General features: G+C 44.4%; 1 protein-coding gene across 3 annotated transcripts in view; it reads right to left on the bottom strand.

Moving 5' to 3' along the window:
- The window catches only part of CNGA3 (cyclic nucleotide gated channel subunit alpha 3), a 45288-nt gene extending 27527 nt beyond the window's left edge, over positions 1-17761 (bottom strand). Inside the window, exons 1-2 of one of the 3 annotated variants that reach the window (XM_040584813.1) lie at positions 17637-17761; positions 2059-2190 (exon numbers count right to left, since the gene is read on the bottom strand). In XM_040584813.1, the coding sequence (XP_040440747.1) occupies positions 2059-2159 (101 nt within the window). In that variant the 5' untranslated portion in view covers positions 2160-2190; positions 17637-17761. Of the gene's footprint in view, positions 1-2058; positions 2191-11608; positions 11950-12880; positions 13116-17636 lie in introns of those variants that run through there. The other 2 variants (XM_040584811.1, XM_040584810.1) reach the window with 2 other exon arrangements.
- Positions 17762-21459: the final 3698 nt, after the last annotated feature.

Raw genomic sequence — 21459 nt, 5'->3', positions numbered from 1 at the left:
TGTGTCTATAGGCTAGTGTGCTGCTTGAGCTGTTTCTATACAGAGGCTGGATTTTAAAAATTGAGAGTTGTTTGTTATTTTTTGGTCTGCTGATTTTTGTTTTAACACAATGGACCAACTTTATAGCATACTACACTGTAAGAATACAGGCACATGAATCACCTACTCCAGCATAATTGAGGATGACAGTTTAAAGCAACTTCCTGTTAACTGTTGCAGTGAATGCTTTTTCTTGGTAATACCTCATTGCACAGCAGAAAAGCACTTAGGCGCATCCTTAGCATTAAGCATAAATTTAACACCCACTGACTTTAATGAGAACTAAGTAATGTGCTTAGTTGCTCTGTTGAACTATAGCCAACAGGAGTTGGAAGAAGATAAAGGCAAAGGAGAAATGTTGCTACTCTAGAAAATCTGGGGTCTTTCCAATGTCTATAGTTGTACGTTTTGCTACAAGACAAAGAAGGGCTAAAATTCTGGATGGGATCTATCTTTTGGTTCAGACATATTATAAAATAATTCTGAATTAAAAGAAAGTATCCAGATTCTTTGAGTGGTATTACAAAGGCATTGTATATACTTACTAGCAATCACTTCAGCAATCCCAAATCCTTAAATATAAGAACTCCTTTACAGAGTAAGATTGTATCTTTTTACCCATCTATGAACTCCTGTAATTAATGCTGATAACAGCAAACTTTCTTTTAAATAAATGCCTCTTCAAGACCATCATCATTGCAATAAATTTGTATTTCAGTCCCTCTGTCATAAGCAAGTCATGGCCTCTGAAACTGCAAATGACTGCAGTGATTTAATCCTACATTTAAACCCTTATAACCACACTCTCACATCCATGCCAGTAATTCCTTTCTTATTGCAAATCACTGATATCCTTTACAAAAAGGACATTAAAAAAAAAAAAAAAAAAAAAAAAAAAAAACAACAGAAAGTAAGAGGCTCATTTTGATCTGTTTTCCCTGTTTCTGAGACAACACTAAATGGGGACAAAGGGTACTTGCAAATCTCCCTAAGGAGACCATGGGGTAGTATAACTAAGTCAAGCGAGCCATGCTGTCCAGAATAAAAGCAGCTCTATTTTCACTAGTGTGGGTACACCTTCAAAGCAGAAAGGAAAAGAACTGACCAGTTCAAACAGGACAGGGATTACATCCATACTAGATGCTAGGGGCATCCAATCCAAAATTATCATGACACGGGCGGTCCTATCATCCCCGCAGGACTCTGAGCGCTCTAGGCAGGATACACCCCTGAACAGCAAGAGGCAGCCCGACAAGGTCGACATAGCAGAGGGGGTTGGCCATCACAAGCCAAGTCTGCACAGGTGCTGTGGATCATCAGACACCTCCCTGCAGGCCCAGCAGGGCTTCCCCAGACTAGGCACATGACTAGTACTATGTAAGCTCACTGGCCCACTTAAACAGCCACTTTAAAATTATCTAAACAGAGAAAGGTCAATGTAACAGAACTATTATAGTTCTACATATATACAGTGAGAGACTCTGAAAATCCAGTACAAAAATGTTGATATTCTTTACACACTACAAATGCTCCCTATCACAGGAACTAGGTGATTTGCAGGGGCTACTTAAAAAACAAAAAAACAAAACAAAAAACCACACAAAAAACAACAACAACAAACAAACCAACAAAACAGAACCAAAAAACTTCCTGAGGCTTTTCACTGCACGGCACTGGGAGGTTCCCTTTTTCTCCAACTCCCACAGACTGTGGGAAGCCCAGGCCCTGCTATTTGCGTGGTGACTTGAGAAAGAAATTTCTCCTTAATGAGTTGGTGTAATTCCCACTGATGTGAAAAAGGGCTTTTATTCCTGAGGTAAGACAGATTCTGGTTGCAAAACTGCAAGCCATGACAATCTTCCTGTTGCTGTCTCTTCTGTGCTTCCATATACATTAAGTCAGTTAAGTGCACTGGGTCAACAATATCAAGGTGTAACCCTCCCATAATGCAGAGCTAGAGGAGTGTCACAAATTATGCAGCAATCTGCCCTCTTGACTGTGATGAAAGGAATATATTACCTGATACAGCCATTTTCAATCCTTTCAATATCTTCATCAGTAGCTCTGACAGACAGTCTGTGCATACCAGGGTAGGAGTGCTGGGTGTTGATTTTTGCCATTTTGCTTTACATATCAACATCTAAATGACAGCTGAAACGGAGAAAAAAACATACTGTGAAGGCTGCAAAAGAAACGTGCTCATTACTTAAAAAGAGCGATTCATTAAAACAATGAAATGACAAAAAGCAATTTCGACCATTTGAAAAATAACCAGTGATATTGATGTGATACCTGTTTCTTGATTTATTTTCACTAGTCAGACAAAAGTGCTAGTAAAAGTGTAACAAAGAAAACTCATTATGACCAAAGAAAAGGATTACATGACACTATATTCTTTTTAGTCTCTGGACTTTTCTGAATACCTACACCATCACACCTATTATCCACAGTGAAATTGCATTTAAAATCTCATTAAAAGAAGGTCACAGTTAGAAAATCAACCAAAAAAATGCTAGGCAATACATGTGTGAGGACAACCCATTCCACTTCAAGTTGATCCTCTTCTGCTAATTTTATCTATTTTATGATTAAGTTTTTTTATTCCAAAAATGCATATTAACCAGATAATTAATGAAGTGTATCCCTCAGTTTGATATATGTCATTATATTATGTTACATGTATATGCATAACGCCAATATATGCATTAATTCTGTATTATGTAAACTCTGCACTACACATACACTAGGGTTTTTTCCATTTCCATATGTCATTTTTATTATACTGCTTCAAGACAAGCTCTGTGAAGATAATCAGCAGCCCAGTTCCTACAAGACTTAGGAAATTGACCTAAATTCCTTTCCTTTGGAAGATTTGGCTTTCAATGCCTTACCAAATTCGTAACACATCTGTCACCTGCAAAACAGGTTTTAAGACTCAAGGCAAGTGTCTTGAAAATTCAGGGACTGAAAGACTTTTAGTGAAAGCTTTACATTTTGGAAAAAAAAAAATTAAGTTTTGAAACTCCATTCAGGAAGCTTTTTTGTTTGAGATATGACTAGAATGAAATTCTCTTGGGATCATTCAACTACCTCAGACTATCTACTGTCCCTTTTTCACCTATAATCCTTTCTCTCACTGACCATACAACATTCAGCTTTAGCAGCAAATGAAATACAGATCTCATAGAAACTTTCTGCCCTGAGGTATTCCTCAAACAAAGTTCACAATCCATGATGAAGTCTGTCATGCTTCCAGTTTCTTAAAAACCAGACACCTGATTTACCCTCCACTCAACTCCCAGATAACTAAAGTAAATCATATACAAGTTTTAAAATTATTTCATATATTTCAGAATATAATACAGAATATTATTTTTTTTTTTAAATAGCCCTTGGGTATCATATAACACCTGAAAATCTGATTAGTGTTTCCCATTACTCATTTTGCCTCAGTGTAGGTCATTGATGTATAACTGTCTCACCTTAAACTGAGCCCTGTACATACTGGTTAACTTGAGTTTTACTGGGAAAAAATGGGCGTTTCTATTACACATTGATGAAAAAAAAATAGAGATTTTTCAACCAGCTCTCAGATTTGAATGTTCACTCAGAAGAATTAATTCCTTAAGTGCAGATAACCTACGTTAAAAACATAACTACATATAAAAATGTTAACTGAGCAGTCTCACAAAATTAATCAAGTTTGTCTGTTCAAAAAACATCTGTCGAATTATTTATGTATATGGTAATGTATATCCATTATAAATACCAAGGAATATTTCTTTTTAAGTGATTCAGCCTTTGAGAGATAAGCATTGTTATCAATAAATTAACCAGTCAAATGAGCAGACTCCAAAATAGATATGATGCCAAAAATATCTCATCTCTAGGAAAATTTTTCATATATCATTTTTTAGTTATAATTAGTGCTTCTACTACATATTTTGTAACACATAATTAGATGACATGCAATAGTGCTTTGGTAATTAGAACATTTATTTTGCTGTAACAGTGAGTGTTAAGGTAACTCCCATTTCTCATACATTAATTTGAACATAATTAATTCGGGGTAAGAAGAAAATGTGTTTTTCCTTCCATTGATAATGATTTCTTCAAAGTTCAGCTTACCAAAATCTGCAAAAGTAGCCTACAATTTACACTCTGTCTCACTGCCCGGGCTCCAAGATCTGAAGTTAGAACAAGAGGCTACAAGGCAGTAGCCAGGTTGTCACAGCCACTTCATTTAAAAAAGGCAGCGTGCTTCCCGCTGGCGGGTTGTTATGCACGTACAGAAGGCAAGGCACAGCAGCAAATTGCTTCTTCCTACTGAGAGTTGCTCTTGCTGCCCATTTCATTTCCACTGCTTTGAGCTATACTAAGCCTCACAAAAAATAACATTGAAGAGTAAAGTGGCATGAGCTGCTCGGATTTTTCTGCTCTGTATAGACCCTGCTCTCCTTTAAAGCCCAGCAAATAATTTTATTGGGTTTATTTTAATTGTTATAAAACTCTCTATCACATTGCAGGAGGGAAGGAGGAGTTGTCACTCTTCCATCGAACAGTGTCATGTATTCCCCGTGTACCCCCATTCAACTTCCACTTTATTCTAGTTCCTGGTTCTAAAAGTTGGATGGTGGGAAAAGAAGAACAATTCATAAGATAAGTGACAGAGCATTAACTTTCTTGTAAGGATGTATTTCCAGCACAAAGTTAGCACTGAGTTAAGAGCTCGACCAGTTATGCCACCTAACACAACGGTAACCCCGTCATTAGTTCTGGTGATTCACAGTCAGATCCATGTCCATCTGCAGCAGTTCTTAAACAACGGTCACCTGCTTCATAATCTCCAACAAAATAAATAACTCTGTTAAAGCAATAAAAGTATAAGATAAGAAAACCCCTCTGAAGTCTAGGGATGATGTAGCTAATTTGCTACCAAACATGCATTATCTCACTGAAAAGACGCATGGCTTCTGAACCTGGGGAGTACTTAGCAGTGCTTTTCTATATTTCAAATCCTGGAGGTGTGACACATGGATTTCCAGACCTGTTATTTCTGCATCAGTTCCTGAAAGTTTTGTTAAAAACCATTAAGTACAATATTACTTTAAACTTCAAACTGAAATGGCTTCTCCAGATGCTACTAATCTCCTGAAATTAGATATTGCTAGTCTGGAATTAGACACTAATAGATACTAGAATTAGATATTCTAAATCTCCTGGAACAGCTTGAGTATGCCAGTGGAGCACTGAATACAGGAAACAGTTGGATACCTTATTTAGAATTCCAAAAGCTGTGCCACTAAAGAAACAAAACAAGTCATAGGATATGAAACCAAAGACTATTTTGGATTGAAAACTAGTTTCTTTTAAAAGACAGAAAGCAAGAACGGGATTAAACAGTCACCTTTACCACCACAAAAGTTTAAGAACACTATTCCTCGAGGTTCCATAGGAAAACCTCTACTTAATGATGCTGACAAAAAGAAGGAGTGGTGAGACGAGATCTCAGGACGGCAAAAAGCACTATGGGCAGGAGAAACAAGAGGAGTGCAAGGAACTTCAGGGTGACCCACACCATTTAGATCAATTTCCCAATTTGACAGCAAGTGATGTGCAATATAGGCAAGTGGATATCAATGAATACAGGTGAAAAGCACGTAAACTACTGCCTTACAGGCTTCCAAATTAACCATATGATCTCAAGAAGAGAACCTGAACATTAAATATGTACAGGTCAGTGAAACGCCCGTTTCAGTGCACAGCAGGCTTGCTGACACAACAGCTAACGATGTATACATGGAAAGTATTAATGACAGAAAGAATACTAAAACTGCTTTGTAAAACAACAGGGAGGACTTAGCTGAAATACTATTAGCCCTCCTCTTAAACAGAAAGATAATGTAGAATAAAAGCATGGCAAGAATGATTAAGGACATAGAAAAGAGAGAGAAAGAGAAATGGGGCTTGCTCACCCTAGAAAGGCAGCGAATAAGAAGCTATAAAATAAAAATATGTAGGCAGAATTGGAGATAATTTGGGAGTCCTTACAAAGATTTCAGCCGTAAAATGCAAATTCAATATACAATGTGGTCTGAGCTCTTATTCTGCACTAGACTGGAGAGAAGGAGGAAGGGAAAATTTCACAGAAATACAACCCTACTATTAAGCAGTAAAATTCATTAATATATTTTTGGAGGGAGGTAGGGAGAGCGGATGAAGGTTCATTATTAAATTGTGCCATGCATGCCCATCTGTGGTAGAGACAAAACACAGGACTAGTAGAAATAAAATTATGCAGTAATTTGGGTACAGCACAGGTGGTGAGACCTCCTGAAGCAACATGGTTTGGCCTTGCATGAAGCACATAACATTCTGACAAATTACTGGCCATCTGATAAAGGAGAAATATTTCTTTCTGGGCTGCCAAGATTCCTAATGATACATGTTTTTAACAGTCTAGGGAGAAGATCAGCATTTCAAAACTAGATCCAAAACCTGGCAAGCGACTGACTAGGGAGCAGCTTAAAATGAGCATGGAGCTACCAGGAGTGAGCCAGCACAAAAATGCTGTAGAGGCGCAAGATTCCACAAACACCTTTTTCAGGGCTGCAAAGAGACAGCTCCAGCTAGCTGGGATCTACAGTCCTAAAACTGCCACTAAAAGCTGGTGTTTACAAGACGGTTTTAAGACTGGAGTAGAGCTCAGCTTTGTATTTGAAAACATAGTTGTTACAGTAGCGTGGTGAGTTGGCCTTGGCTGGCTGGCAGACACCCACCCAGCTGCTCTCTCAGCAGTCCTGTCACAAAAAGTAAACCAAGAAAGCTTATGGGTCAAGATAAGGACAGGGACATCACTTACCAATCATCATCAGAGGCAAAACCAACCGGAACTGGGGAAAACTAATTTAATTTATTGCTCATTAAAATAGTGATGGTGTGAAACAAAGACAAAACTCCCTCCCCCCCTCTTTTTTTTCTCAGATGCAACTTCACTCCTACAATCTCAACTCCCCCACCCTGCTGGGCAGCGCAGGGGGGAGGGAATGGGGGTTGCAATCAGTCCATCGCATCTCCTCTCTGCCACTCCTTCCTCCTCACACCCTTCCCCTGCTCCAGGGTGGGTCCTTCCCATGGGCTGCAGTCCTTCATGAACTGCTCCAATGTGGGTCCGCTCCACAGGCTGCAGCCCTTCAGGACAAACCTACTCCAGCATGGGTCCTGCATGGGCCACAGTTCCTGTCAGGAGAACCTCTTCCTGCATGGGTTCCTCTCCACTGGCTGCTGTTTCCTTCAGGAGATAGCTACATGCTCCGCCACTGGGCCCTCCATAGTGGATATTTGCTCCAGCATGGCCATCTTCATGGGCTGCTGGGGAATCTCTGCTCTGCGCCTGGAACACCACCTCCCGTCCTTCTCTGACCTTGGTGTCTGCAGAGCTGCTTCTCACACTCCCCCCCGTCCCCCCCCACATGCTGCCTGTGTGGTATTTTACCCTTTCTTAAATGCATTCCCCGTGAGGCACCAGCATGGTGGCTGCGGGGCTCAGCTGTGCCCTGTGCCGCTGTGTCCAGCACACGCAGCCCCGGCCACCCCTCACAGAGCCCTGCAGCCCCCTGCCAGCCCCTGGGCACCCATGATGCAAGTAGATATCTGCCTTTCATAAAATCTCTGTTATCTTTGAGGTACACTCTCTGCTCTGAATATGTAAAGCTAGTAATGACACCCCAGGGTGAAACTTGATTACCTAAAGGCTGGCGAGTCCGATAAATCCATGTTAGGCACTTAAAACCGGTATTTAGCTCACAAGCGATTTAACAAGAGAGACATGGACAACCACGTAGTCCTCGGAGCCTGAATCTAGTCACCCAGTTTTAGGCAATCAAATTGGAGAACTGAACCCCGAAAGTTTCCTTGCAATTTTTAGTTTTCCAGAATTAAGTACTTATCTTTAAGCACACCAAGTCAAACTATGGAAAATAAAAACTGCCTCAGGCTGAAGAATTTTCCAGTGTCCACAAAGTAAAACGTAACTGCAACAATCCTAGCTCTTGAAAGGTTGACATCTTTACCAATGACTTAAGCAGATTTTTAACATGCTTTCTCATTTAGTATTTCTTTCCATGCTACCACTTGTACTAACCTGAAGAAGGAATAATAATTCCATACTCAATTATATTGCTTTTCAGTACATAAATCACTGACTGAAATTAGAGCTAATTGAGAAAGACATACTATCCTACCAAAAATATAACAAATTATACATTAGTGATAGCTCTCCCTAGTCCAAACACAAATAGTTCATGTACTCTTTCATCATCTTCCATTTGAATTCAATAGCAACTGATGGTTTGTGTCAAATTATTTTATATGTGTTGTTTGTCTGGTATGAAAGACCTGTGTAATCAAGACAGCCAGTTGTTTGGCAGCAAACACAGGTTCAAGTAACACGAAAACTTCAGATTCACGTAAGCATTTGCTAATCTTGAAAGTAGGTTCTACTTATCTCTTTATAACATCAAAGGCTTAGAACTAGAGGTACAAAGGCTGCAGTATCTAAATTTTAAGAGCCGTACTATCCAGTGGATTTCCTACAGGAGGCACACAGAAAATCAGGTACCCAGGAATAAGGCACTGAGAAGGAAGCTACATATGCTAGCCAATACAAAATGACTGAAGCTAAAACGGGAGACTGGAAATAACTGAGCATCTAAGTGCAGGCCAAAAGGACTACAGACAGAAAATATGGCAGAATTAAAAAAAACAGCTTTTCAAGGTGAAATATGTATCACTGTCACAAAGTAAAAGGTGACTTTACATATGATTTTATCATGGATCTTATATATTTGTGTAGTCAGTAAGATACTGTTGCTTTTGAGGCTTTCAACAACAGTTTACTTACTGCTGTGGAAGCAGTGATAAGCTGCACAGGATCACTTACATCATTTTAGTTAAGTCACGTTCCAAATCCTCACACAGCCTCTCAGGTTCAACCCTGGTAAGTCTTTGGGATTTACTTTGGGATTTGACCTCCACCTACATGATCCTTGTTACATCACTTGGTAATAGTTGTAGCTCAGCTGTACATTATGTATGTTGTGCATGTCATGTGTGACAGTCTGCAGTTCCAACATATCAACCAGTACAGGCAACAAATGGACTTCAAAGACTGGACACTGGATCTTTAAGCAACTATGTGATTTGAAGACAAGGTGCAACTTTTTTCTTCAGTGATCTGGAGGTTTGTAAATAAACCTGCAGATTTAACTCTGGCACACTCTCGTGGAAAGCTTTGTATGAAGGCTACTGGACCAAACCCAAGGGGCTGCAAAAATAATGAGCAGGCTGCACCACTTTACCCTCATGAATCATTATGCATAACAGTTTATACCAACAATTCTTAAATCCTATTACCTCTTTTTGAAGTACACTTTTCAAATTTTATTACCCTCTACTACATCATATTGCATTTTCCATAGTCTGTGGGCACTGGTATCTCCTGAAAATACACATAATTTATACGCATAGCCTAGTAACCTCAGTACTAAAGATCTGTCAAACAAATATGCCACCTCTCACAAGTACCCCAGGATGTGCATATACTACACATAACACTGCATATTCATATATGTATAATTTATAGGTTTAGAATTAGATGTGTATGTTATCCTTAATCTATTTGATGGTTTGAGTCCCTGGCACCTTGTAGTAGCAAAATAATCTTTTAAATAAATGGAATTATTTGGACTGAATTTCCCTTCTGTATGTATGAATTATTAGTAATACAGTTCAATTTTCTAAGATTTACTGAATTTTTCTGTGGGCCATTTCCTACGGATGTATTGTTTTTCAGACTGGAAACTACTCAGGAGAAACTAGCTGTGTATATTGAACATAACATTGTAAATATAACATAGTAAATTACAAATTACAGCTGACTGGACAACCAAGCCACATCGTGCTGTTTCTGTTGCTAGTATAGGTTAACGTGAATGCATATCCATGGTTCTATGCAGCAAATTGGCTCTGTGCAAGGCTTCTGTAATCACTGCCTAAAATTTATCAGTTCTGCCAACATCTCTGTCAGTGTATTCATATGCCACGGTAACTCTTAAAAGTGAACGTAACAAGGGCATGAATACAGCTACAGCACAGCAGGTTCACATTTCTGAACGAGTATTCTGTAAAATATATGTTTACATGTGTGCATGTGCATACATGTGAGGGTTACCCATTGAAATTCCCTCCCTGCTCACTTTATGCAAACTATCAGAGCCATCCCGTTTAAATGGCTAGGGAAGGAAAACACGAGAGGTAATTTGTGTCACGTTTCACATGCAGTAGCAAGGCATTCGACCGAAGAGGATTTAAGAGATGCTAATGAAAAGAGATGGCAACATCGGAGAAGGCTGCAGGATAACATGCTGAACTGAAATGACAGTTGGGTGCAAATTGGATGACAAAGGCTGGGAAGCGCAGAGGTATACAGAAGGCAAAGCTGAGAGACGCTGACATGAAAGATGGTGTATAATTTTTTCAAGCTGATGTGTTCTTCCCTCAAGTCATTCATTGCTTGTTTACCATGACTACCCTCACTGATCAGACATCCTGACAGTCCCATTATCATCTGCACCGTGTATTTTTCTAATCAGATGGTTTTAGCATGCATACTTGAAGAAAACAAGATAAAAAACATCAGAGGAAAAAAAAAACACACCCAGTGCTGACTGAAGGCGAAGTTATGCCATTTCAAAGACTGTAACACCTGAAACTACAATTTACTCAGTTGTAGCAATGCAATTACAGATTTAAAACACAAGAGTCCTAGTACTATTTGCTTTAAAGGTAACAACCCTGAATTTGGAAAACAAAATATAGCAAAAAGCGTCCACTACTAACCAGTAGCAACATTCACATTTAAACATCCTTTCACCAGAGATTTAAAGTTAACATTCATGTCATTTTTCCTGGTCTTCTTTTGGCTATTTCCTCTTAGCAAGTGGACTGTGCATTAGAGAAAGACACCGGTTATAGTCATTGTATCTTGTGCGTTCTTACACACACTATGGCCACATTTATGCTATACAAGTTTTGGAAAAGATGTCATATCGCTCAAAATAAGGTCAATTTAGCGGGAGCACCAGGAATCCCAGGAAAATTATTTCCTTGCACTGAGCTTGTAGCATTTGCTAGCATTTTCTTTACATAGTTTTTGACAACCTCACGCTTACACCACAGGCATCGGACAGCAGAGAAGTCAGAGACACATGGACCGAATTAGTGACACTGAGCCTCGGCCAGCAGGAGTGTAGGAATTCCCCCCAGCCCCAACTCCATACGGATTTGTGTCCTGAATCCAATTTAGTTGCGGATACACGGATCTCTGTGTCAATTAACAAAATTAACACTTTTTAAAACGGGAGAGAGAGAGCGCTTCTAAGTTGCGTTTCCATTTCAAGGTTTTGAGTTAAGGTTTACATTGCAGTCAGATGCAGGACATGATCCATCCCACCACCCCCAGGGGATAACAGGAGCGGGGGCTTGCTGCCGCCGCCGCTTTCAGACTCACCTTCCCACACTCTCCCCCGCAGCATCCGAACACAGAAGCCCTGCCCGCCGACGCCGGCGCTTCGGGGCCGGTATCCCGCAGCACGGCGGGCAGCGCCGCCCTGCCCCAGCGCGGTGTCGGCCCGGACCCCGCTGCCGGCCCGCGGCGCCGGGCAGCCCCGGCAGCGCAGCCCTCCCCGGCGGGGCGGCCCGGCCCGGCCCGGCGGGGGCGGCGGGGCAGGGCCCGCCGCGGCCGCCCCTCGGCGAGGCGCGGGCGGATTAGCGCCGAAGCCCGCACGCCTAAGCCCGGCTCACCGGGAAAAGCCGCTCGAAGGGCTTTGCGATCCTGTTAAGTGCTCGGAGCGGATCAAGACGTCAAAGCAGCCCGGCAGCGCCCCGGCACGTTTCTTGCCACGCCGAGGAAAGTTGGGAGCCCGCCGCGGGCGGGGCGGGCCGGGCCGCTGGCGGAGCGGGGACCCGCGGCCCCGGGCGGCGACGCGGTCGCTCCCACGGAAAGCGACGTGACCCTGCGAGGCGGCTCCCCTCGACTCCGCGGCGCCCCCCCGGCAGCGACACCGCCCCGGCCCCCCGAGGCGCTCACCACCGGCGGGGCGGAGCCGGGGCCGGGGCGCAGCCCGCCTCAGCTGCGGTCCCCCTCGGCCGGGCAGGGTCCTGTCGCCGACGCCATCCGGCTCCCGGCCGCGCTCCCCGCTCCCGCCGGTGCCTCCCGCCGCGGGGAGAGGCCAGGAGGCTCGGGGAGGCTCCGCGGCCCCCCCGGAGGAGCCGGCCGCCGCTCCGGCGGAGCGTTGTGGGCCGGCAGAGCGAGCCGACTCCCCGCCGCCCGCCCCGGCCTCCGCGGCCCCGCACACGCCGCCGCCTGCGCCTCCATCTGCCGCCAGCGGCGGACGCCGAGGGGCCGGGCCCGGTGGGCTGCCCGCCGCGCCAGCCCCCGCAGCCCCCGCCTGCCGCGCAAGGCCGAGCCGGCGGAGCGGGGCTGGCCGGGCGCGGAGCGGGGCCTCGTCGGGAAGGCGTGCGGGGACCTGCCGCTGCCCGCGGGAAGCGTCCCCTCGGCAGCCGCCCGGCAGCGGGGCTGGTCTCTGCCCGCCGCCCCTGCGCGGTCCGCCCGCCGGAGGGGTTCGCTGAGTCGGTGCCGGCCCACAGCCGGGCACCCCAACTGCTGCGGGCACCCACCCCTGCTCCTCGCTGGGGCGGCGTCCCTCCTCGGTGTTCCGCTGAGGAGGTTTCTTCTTCCACACTTCGGCCCTCTCTCCCTGGCCCGCCGGAGGGAGCTTACCTTCCCGGGACTCAGACCGCTTCCCGCAGCCTGCTGTGCTGAAGCTCCCCAAAGGCTTCCGCGCCCTCCCGAACTTCCCCAGTTGAGTTCTGCTTTTCGCAGTGATGGGGAAAGCTGGAAACAAAGACCGCTCCATAAAATGATTCTTCAGGTGGAAAAAGAGTCAGCACAAGCCATGTCATTCCCAACTGAGAGGCTGTTGCACTTTGCTGCACAGCGTCGATTCAGCCAGGGTGAACACATGACGCTGGAAACTCGCATGTAAGCCCTGGGTTTACCGAGAGGCAGAGTTACTCACTGTTTTTCCCTCCCTAAGAATTATTTTACGTAAGGAAGATGAATACATCACACAGCAAGCACCAAAGAGAGGGAAAGGCCATGTTTAAAAACTCTTAAAACCCCATCAAAAACTTGAGGTCTCTTTCTCATGTAGCTATCACATCAGTCTTCAGAGTAACAGGCTTTTTTGGGGGATTGGGACAGAAAAGCCTGGAAAGATGGGAAGCATTTGAAAGGCATGTGTTTGCTCTTCAGTTCCACCAAGCACCAGGTTGCTATGGTCCCTCAAAAAGCTCAAGCACCAGTTAAACTTGCCAGGTGCTATACATAGACACACACACTTTGCAGGTCATGGCTTCCTACGCCTACAAGGTCTGGTCATACACCTAGCCCCCGTGTTCAGGTTGCCACGTCAGGGAAGAAACCTGGGAAGGAAATCCAGGAAAAAGCTGTGGAGATTTCCAGAAGGTTCCATATCTCGACAATATGGAGATCAGGCGGAATCAACAAAAATGGATGTCCACATCTAGAACGCATCACTTTGTAAAGTCTGTCATTGTATTCAGTGGTACTGGGGTAAGAAAATTTAGAGAAAATACTATGTTAAAGTTATAATACATCTTCACAGTACTTCGATTTGCTTCCCTTAATCAAAGGATTCTCTTCAAATCATTACATCACGGAAGTAACTCTCTGAGAGAAAAAATGTTTAATGAAGGAAAGCAATGTTAACTAAATTTATCTAAGCATTTATCATAACATGCATGTTTGTTTAAATACTATTTTTTTGTTCAAGGAAATAATGCATTGTCAATATAACTATCTTTTTTTTTAATACAGGATTATTAGAATGTACCCTCAGCATTGATGATGATCTGATGATACAGAACTGGGAGGAGCAGCTGACACACCAGAAGGCTGCGCTGCCATTCAGCGAGACCTGGACAGGCTGGAGAGTTGGGCAGAGAGGAACCTGATGAAGTTCAACAAAGGCAAGTGTGAGGTCCTGCACCTGGGGAGGGACAGCCCCATGCACCAGCACAGGCTGGGGCTGACCTGCTGGAAGGCAGCTCTGCAGAGAAGAACCTGGGAATCCTGGAGGACACCAAGCTGCCCATGAGCCAGCAGTGTGCCCTGGTGTCCAAGATGGCCAGTGGGATCCTGGGGGGCATTAGGAGGAGCAGCAGGTTGAGGGAGGTGATCCTCCCCCTCTGCTCTGCCCTGGTGAGGCCACATCTGGAGTGCTGGGTCCAGTGCTGGGCTCCCCAGTTCCAGAGGGACAGGGAACTACTGGAGAGGGTCCAACAGAGAGATACAAAGGTGATGAGGGGACTGGAGCATCTCCCTTATGAGGGAAGGCTGAGAGAGCTGGAACTCTTCAGCCTGGGGAAGAGAAGACTGGGAAGGGATCTTATCAGTGTCTACAAGTATCTTAAGGGCGAGTGTCAAGATGGGGCCAGGCTCTTTTCAGTGGTGCCCAGCGACAGGACAAGGGGCAACAGGCACAAACTGCAACACGGGAAGTTCCTTCCAAATGTGAGGAAAAGCATCTTTTCCTTGAGGGTGCCAGGGCACTGGAGCAGGCTGCTCAGAGATGTTGCAGAGTCTCCTTCTCTGGAGACATTCAAAACCCACCTGGATGCAATTCTGTGCAATCTGCTCCAGGTGACCCTGCTTTAGCAGGAGATTGGACTAGATGATCTTCAGAGGTCCTTTCCAACTCTGACCTTTCTGTGATTTCTCAATTTTTAGATTAATCTGACTTGCATACGTTTTAGAACAGGTAGTTGATTTCTCAGTGTATAAATGTACAGTCTGCACTGGTTGTTTTCCTTTCTCTCTCCTGGGCTCTTTCTAGAACCATCATTCTCTGTAGAAATACTAAACCTACATTTACAGTTCTGTAAAGGGGTAGAAGCCTTAATTAAAAACTAAAATTCCAACACCAATATTCTTTATGTACTTTATTTTATGTTAAAATAGACATAAAAAAAGACATAAGCAACATTAAATTTTCCTGTTGCATTAGAACAAACAGCCCTTTCTATGCTAAAAGCTTTTGTATAGCAAATACATTAAAAAAAAATTCTGGGAAAATATAATTTCTAGTAGTACCAGGAAAAACAGTATCCACTCATCAAATTCATGTGAAGCCCTTTGGGCCTCTGGAAGAAGTTGTATTCCCTGAGAAATACTGCATTCTTCATGCATACTTCAGAAAAGGCACTACCTGGAACAACAGAGCTATTAGTGGGTACCAAATCACAACTGCTGGTTCCCCATCAGCACTGCCCTTCCTGTGCTCCTAGCAAGTAACCGTGCTTTAACCAGCTCCTGCTTCCAGCTACATGTTCCTCTTTGTAAAAATAACCGGAGGTCCTCCAGTCACAGATTCCATGTCAACTGTTCCCATTGACTGTAAGCACAGAAGAGAGACTTAGTTAAGCTCCCAACAGCTCACTGAATTTTTATCAGCAAGTGACCATCTGCTACCACATGCACCTGATTGACTGGGGAGTAGGGTACAACTTCACAGAGCAGTAAATAGAGCTGAGAGAGTCCAGCTACTCTCCCACTGAAGTGACAGTTTGGGAGGAGAAGCTGCTCAGAGCAATTATGGATGCTAGTGCAGGATAGCTGGGACAGGGGTCTCCTTACCACCTCCCAGCAAAATATGCCATAAAACCATTTGATGTCCAAATAGCAAGGCATGCCTCACTAAAGCAGAACAAAAACAACAGAGGAGAACATGGAGCAAAGCAGGGGTGAAGCTGCTGGAGAAAGTAGGGAATGGTGAGGAAGACAAGGGGAAGAAAATCCCCTCGAGGAGGAAGGTAGGGTTAGTTGGGAGTTCATGAAGAGAAGGACAAAGTGGTAGGATGCAAGCATCATTCAGGCATTGAAAAATGCCCTAAAAGGGCAACAGAAGGTTTAAACTTGCTGCAATTTTAAGAAGGCTTATTACACATGTTCCCATTACATGTCAAGTCAAACAAAAGAGCCCCTCTCCACCATACATACAAAGTGTGTGCTGCAGGCATACACAAGGTGAGAGGGGACCAGAATGGCTCCAGCACTCTCCATGCTCTGGCATGGTGTGGCCATCATATAGTAGGGAGCTGCTGAACCAATCACCCCTCCTTCTGGTCCTCTTGCATTGTTTGCTTTCTGAGGCACAGGTGCTGCTGAGGGCTTTGTACAACTCCTAAGCACCACAGTATTTAGCTAACCCACTAAAGATGCTGGAACAGGCATTTAGTTGGTGAAAGTTTACCCAAATGAAAACTCGGTTTGCTAATATAGTGCTTTTATAAATATCAGTGTTCCAAACATTGGTATCGGGGCTATACCTCTTCAAAGGCAGCCTTAGTGATGTGGCTAGTAATTATATTTGAAATTATGTCCAAAATGAAATGTAACTAGTTGCAAAGCTCACAGATTTAATTCTGCTAAATAATCCCCAAAAGAGATTGAACAAACACATTTAAAATGTAGAGCTACACAGACAAAACAGAGAAATGTTGACACAGAACCACTAACGCTCTAAACACATTTGGCTAATAGCATGAAGTACACACAGCAAACTGACAAAAAGGTTTGATTGCTGTTTACTGTCATCAGTCATTGTCATAGCAGTAGGCATTAAGAGACGGAAAACCATCCTGAGTCCTGTAGTGTAGTTAAATTGGCAACATTTTCCAGTTCTCATATTTATTCCTATGTGTTAATTATGTTCTTATTTGAACCTATTTACTAGTAGGTTTCAACTGGCAGAGTTTGGCCAGTTGCCTAGGTATTGAAGATGACAGGAAAAAAGAAATACCTTTTCACTTTCCCATTTTCTGAATTGTTAGATATAAGTGAAAACATACTTATTCAGGGAAAAAAATATTCCTTCTTTCCGATATTTTCCTAATTTTCATGAAATTTTCTTTCCAAGTTTAGCTCTTGCTTCAATTGTACAATCATTAAACCAGTCCTCTGAGAGCCTTCAACAAGTAGGTCCAACATGTTGACAGCTGCAGGATATCATCCATCAAAATAGTTATGTTCAGCAAAGCACTACTGATGATTTAGCTCAGTGACTTACAATTATTGATCTCTGATAGACACCTCTTGAAAACACAATCATGAATTACCATGTCTAATTTGAACAAAGTATTTTGCAGTTTTATATGCAAATTAATATCAATTTTGTTCCACTCTGTCCATAATTAAGCAAAGCATCAGTGATAGTTTGCAGCTGGAGATTATAATCAATAAGAAAGGGAAAATCTGGAGCTCCAGCACCTCTGAAGGGGGAGGGGGGCGGGGGAGGAGAAAGAAAAAGCAACCCTTTATGTTACAGTCTTTCAGACTTTGGTCCTCAGCTACCTGGTTATTAAACGTAATCTTCTCTCTCAGCTTCCTTTCTCATTTTATTTTCATTTTTGTTCTTTTCTAGCAAGTAAAACTTCTCAGCTGTCAGTTCACTCACCAAATTCTTCCTCGGGCTCAGCTCCGCTCCCGATTTCTCTGCCGCTCCCCGCCCCCCCCCGCGGGCCGGCGGACGGGGCTGGGGCTGGGGTGTCCCTCAGGCGGTCCCTGCCGCCCCTGCCCCTCGGGGGAGGCTCCCCACACTCTGCCCTGCTCCAGCCCGGGGTCCCTCCCACGGGAGCGGCTCCTCCGCGACCTTCCCCCGCGGGAGCCCTTCCCCCGGGCTGCAGCTCTTCACGCACCGCCCCGGCCGGGCCCCCCCGCGGTGCCGCCCTTCAGGCCCGGCCGGCTCCAGCCCGGGCCCCCCGCGGGGTCACAGGCCCCGAACCTGCCCCGGCCCGGGCTCCCCCCCCGCGGGGCCACAGGCCCTGCCAGGAGCTGCTCCGGCCGGGCTGCCCGCGGGTCGCAGCCTCCCTCGGGCACCCCCTGCCCCGGCCTGGGGTCCCCCGCGGGCTGCGGGGGGGGATCTGCTCCCCCGTTCGCCGCCATGGGCCGGGGGCACGGCCTGCCCCAGCGGGGGCTTCGCCAGGGGCTGCCGGGGCGTCTCTGCTGGGCGCCTGGAGCCCCCCCTGCCCCTCCTGCCCGGCCGGGGGCTGCAGGGTGCTGCGCTCACACCTCCTCGCCCCTCTCTCCTGGCTGCACTTGCTAGGTTTTGGGGATTTTCCCCCCCTTCTTAAATATGTTGCCCTAGAGGTGCTACCACCGTCAATGATGGGCTCAGCCTTGGCCAGAGGCAAGTCTGTCTTGCGGCCGGCTGGCATCGGCTCTGTCTGACAAAGGGGAAGCTTCTGGCACCTTCTCACCAAAGCACCTCTGCAGCCCCCCCACTACCAGAACTGTGCCTCGCAAAACCCAATATATTCTATCCCTCGCCTCAGTGAATCATATATTTAAGAATTCTCACTAAAGTACATATTCATCACGCAATTTACAATCTTCACAAACTTCACTTATATCAACAAAAAGAATTCCCCACACCAAAATAACATCACCACAACACCAACAAAAGTGGACGATTTACACACAATCCACCCCTCGCCCCTTCACTACAATTACAACCAGCAAAATTCCCCACAACGATTATACTCTTTGCTCTCTAGCTCTATTCAGTCCATGTTTTGTCTGTTTCATCTCCCAGTTACTGTCCTTACCTTGAATTCCTGAGGAGCCATGGTGGGCACCAAAAAGGACCATAGTGGGTTGGGTTGACCCTGGCTGGCCACCACATGCCCACCAAGCTGCTCTATCAATTCCCTCCTCAACCAGCTAGGAGGGGAGGAAATAAGATGGAAAGAACTCATGGGTCAAGATAAAAAGCATTTAATAAAGCAAAGGCCACGTGCAGAAGTAAAGGGGTAAAAAAAAAAGATTTATTCTCTGCTTCCCATCAGCAGGCAATGTCCAGCAGCTTCCTGGGAAGCAGGGCTTCAGTACGCATAGTAGTGGCTCCAGAAGACAAACATCCTAATAGCCAATGTCCCCCTTCTCCTTCTTTCTCTTAGCTTTTATATCTGAGCAGACCTCATGTGGTATGGACTATCCCTTTGGTCGGTTTGGCCCAGCTGTCCTGGCTATGACACCCCAAGCTCTTGCCCACCCCAGCCTGCTGTGAGGGGGAATGCTGGAGAGACAGCCTGGGTGCTGTGCCAGCGCTGGTGTGTTATCAGCGCCTTTCTAGCTGTGTTATCAGCGCCTTTCTAGCTACAAATACAAAGCACGGCACTGGGAGGGCTGCTGTGGGGAAAATTAACTCCGTATCAGCCAGACCCAGTACACAACCTCTGGTCAAAAGACCTTGCCAAGATGAAATGCTTTTATCCTCTCACCAATCAGCAAAGCAGATGATGCAGGAATATTATGTACCAACCCGAGGGATATGGCAAAGAGTCAGCACTCCTTTGGCTTCCCCTGAAAACTTTTGCTTCTTAGAGCTCTCCCATTCTAGTTTTGCGGTATCCCTTTCTTCCTTCAGAGTATAACACTAAGTGCGATCTCTCCAACATCAATTCAGAGTGAATATCTGTGCTTAAAAATATCCTATAGCTGCTAGAAAATGGCTAGCAAGCTGGGGTGATGCTTCGCAAAATATTTTCTATTAATCCTTTTTTTCCACTCAATACATTTTAGGAAATCTTTGTCTTCAGTTAGTTGGTTGTAGTGCATGGCTTAGAGTATTTTCAGGAGGGAAAATGGGGAAACAGCCTTCCTTTTTTTCTGTATTTTGTGACACTGCCTGTCTTGTTATTTGCCTTTACTTACATATCATGAAATTGCCTCTTGTATCATGCTGTGGTCTTTAAATAGTTCCATTTTGTTGTGTTAACTAGATGCCTGTGAGTTAGAGAAATACTGCCAATAACACAATTGCTAAATGACCATAAAAATTATACATAATCTTAAGCTAGTTTCTTTAAAATCAAAAAAAGAAGCAAAACTGGGGGGAAAAATTCACAATTATTGAGTCCATAAACTGCACTTCTTTATAACGTGTACTTTCACAATCTTCTGAGAAAGAAATAATTTCACACAGATATTCTCCAGCTGCTTTTGATTTCTCCAGTTAGTCTGTCTTGAAGCTCCCTTTAACTCTGGGACTAGCTGGCTTGTGAGTTTTCAGGCTAATCAAGAGTCACCTCTGAGAAACAAAGAAAAAAGAAAAAAAAAAGACAGATGATGCAGCAGTAACTTCTCCCAAATGCACCAGAAACCCCGGAGGTAATTGCAACAGGAGTTTTTCAGAGCTTTGACTTAGTCCATCGTAGGATGAAACCCTGAGCCCATGATAGACTTGGAAGCGTTCAAAACTCATCACTGGCTGGAAGATTCACTGCAGTGTCCTTCTGTGTTCAGCAGGACAGCATTTTGAAGAATGCTTAATCTGTGAGGCAAAAAGTAGATCTAAGAAGAGGATCAGGCCAGCTGAGATTGTGACCTTAGTTCTGTAAATCTGCCCTGCACTCTGCTAGCTTGGACTCAGAGTACTGATGCGGAGTTCAGCTTCACTGATTTCACTGAGTTGAATCAGGCCCCAAGCTACAAGCAGACGTTATGTCAGAGCTGTCCTTCCACACCTTGAGGCCAATTCCTGGCACTAGTTTTCAGAGCTGATACAACCTGAGATAAAAACAACCACCATTTTTCAGTCAGCTGAGGCAGTACACCTCACAGACCGTGTGTTGCTGTAATAAATAGCCAAGACACAGAGAGAGTCAGGTCCTATGGGGAAGATGGTCAATACACAAAGTAGAAATTCTGGTACATAATCAATCATCCTTTGTTGCCAAAAAGGAGTGTTTAGCGGCACTGCTAGAAGTCTTCCTGAATCCGTTAGGTGACTAACAATAACATAAGTCATTGTATTACCCAAGAAGCGATACCTCACTCGTCCTTTCATTCCAGTGAACTTCAAGTTCTTTGCTGCTCTAAACCAGTGTAGGTCCAGGGTAATCAACAGAGCTGAGCTTATTTACGGTATCTGAGGCTTTGCCTACGTGGTTCTGCTGTGAGAGGCATTGACATTGTTCTACTGGTTCTCTCAAGACTGCTACGCTCTGCCATATAGCACCACCAGGATGCATCACAGAAGAATAAGGTTTAAAAATAAGTAAGTAAATAAGTAAATAAATAAATAAATAAATGCGTCTGAAAATCTCATTTTCTTTAGGTTAAGAAACTGTAATTTCCTGTTTGCACTGTAGTTCCGACCCATTTCTTCTGATTGTTCCACTTCAGAGGAATTAAATGAACAAAGATTTGTAAAATAATTGCACTGAATTGAAAGCTCATTTGGTTTCACTCCCAAGAGAAACACTGATTAGATTTGT

This window comes from Falco naumanni, chromosome 2, assembly GCF_017639655.2.
Source record: "Falco naumanni isolate bFalNau1 chromosome 2, bFalNau1.pat, whole genome shotgun sequence".
Taxonomy (NCBI): Eukaryota; Metazoa; Chordata; class Aves; order Falconiformes; family Falconidae; genus Falco; species Falco naumanni.
This window is presented reverse-complemented; position numbering and strand designations above follow the sequence as displayed.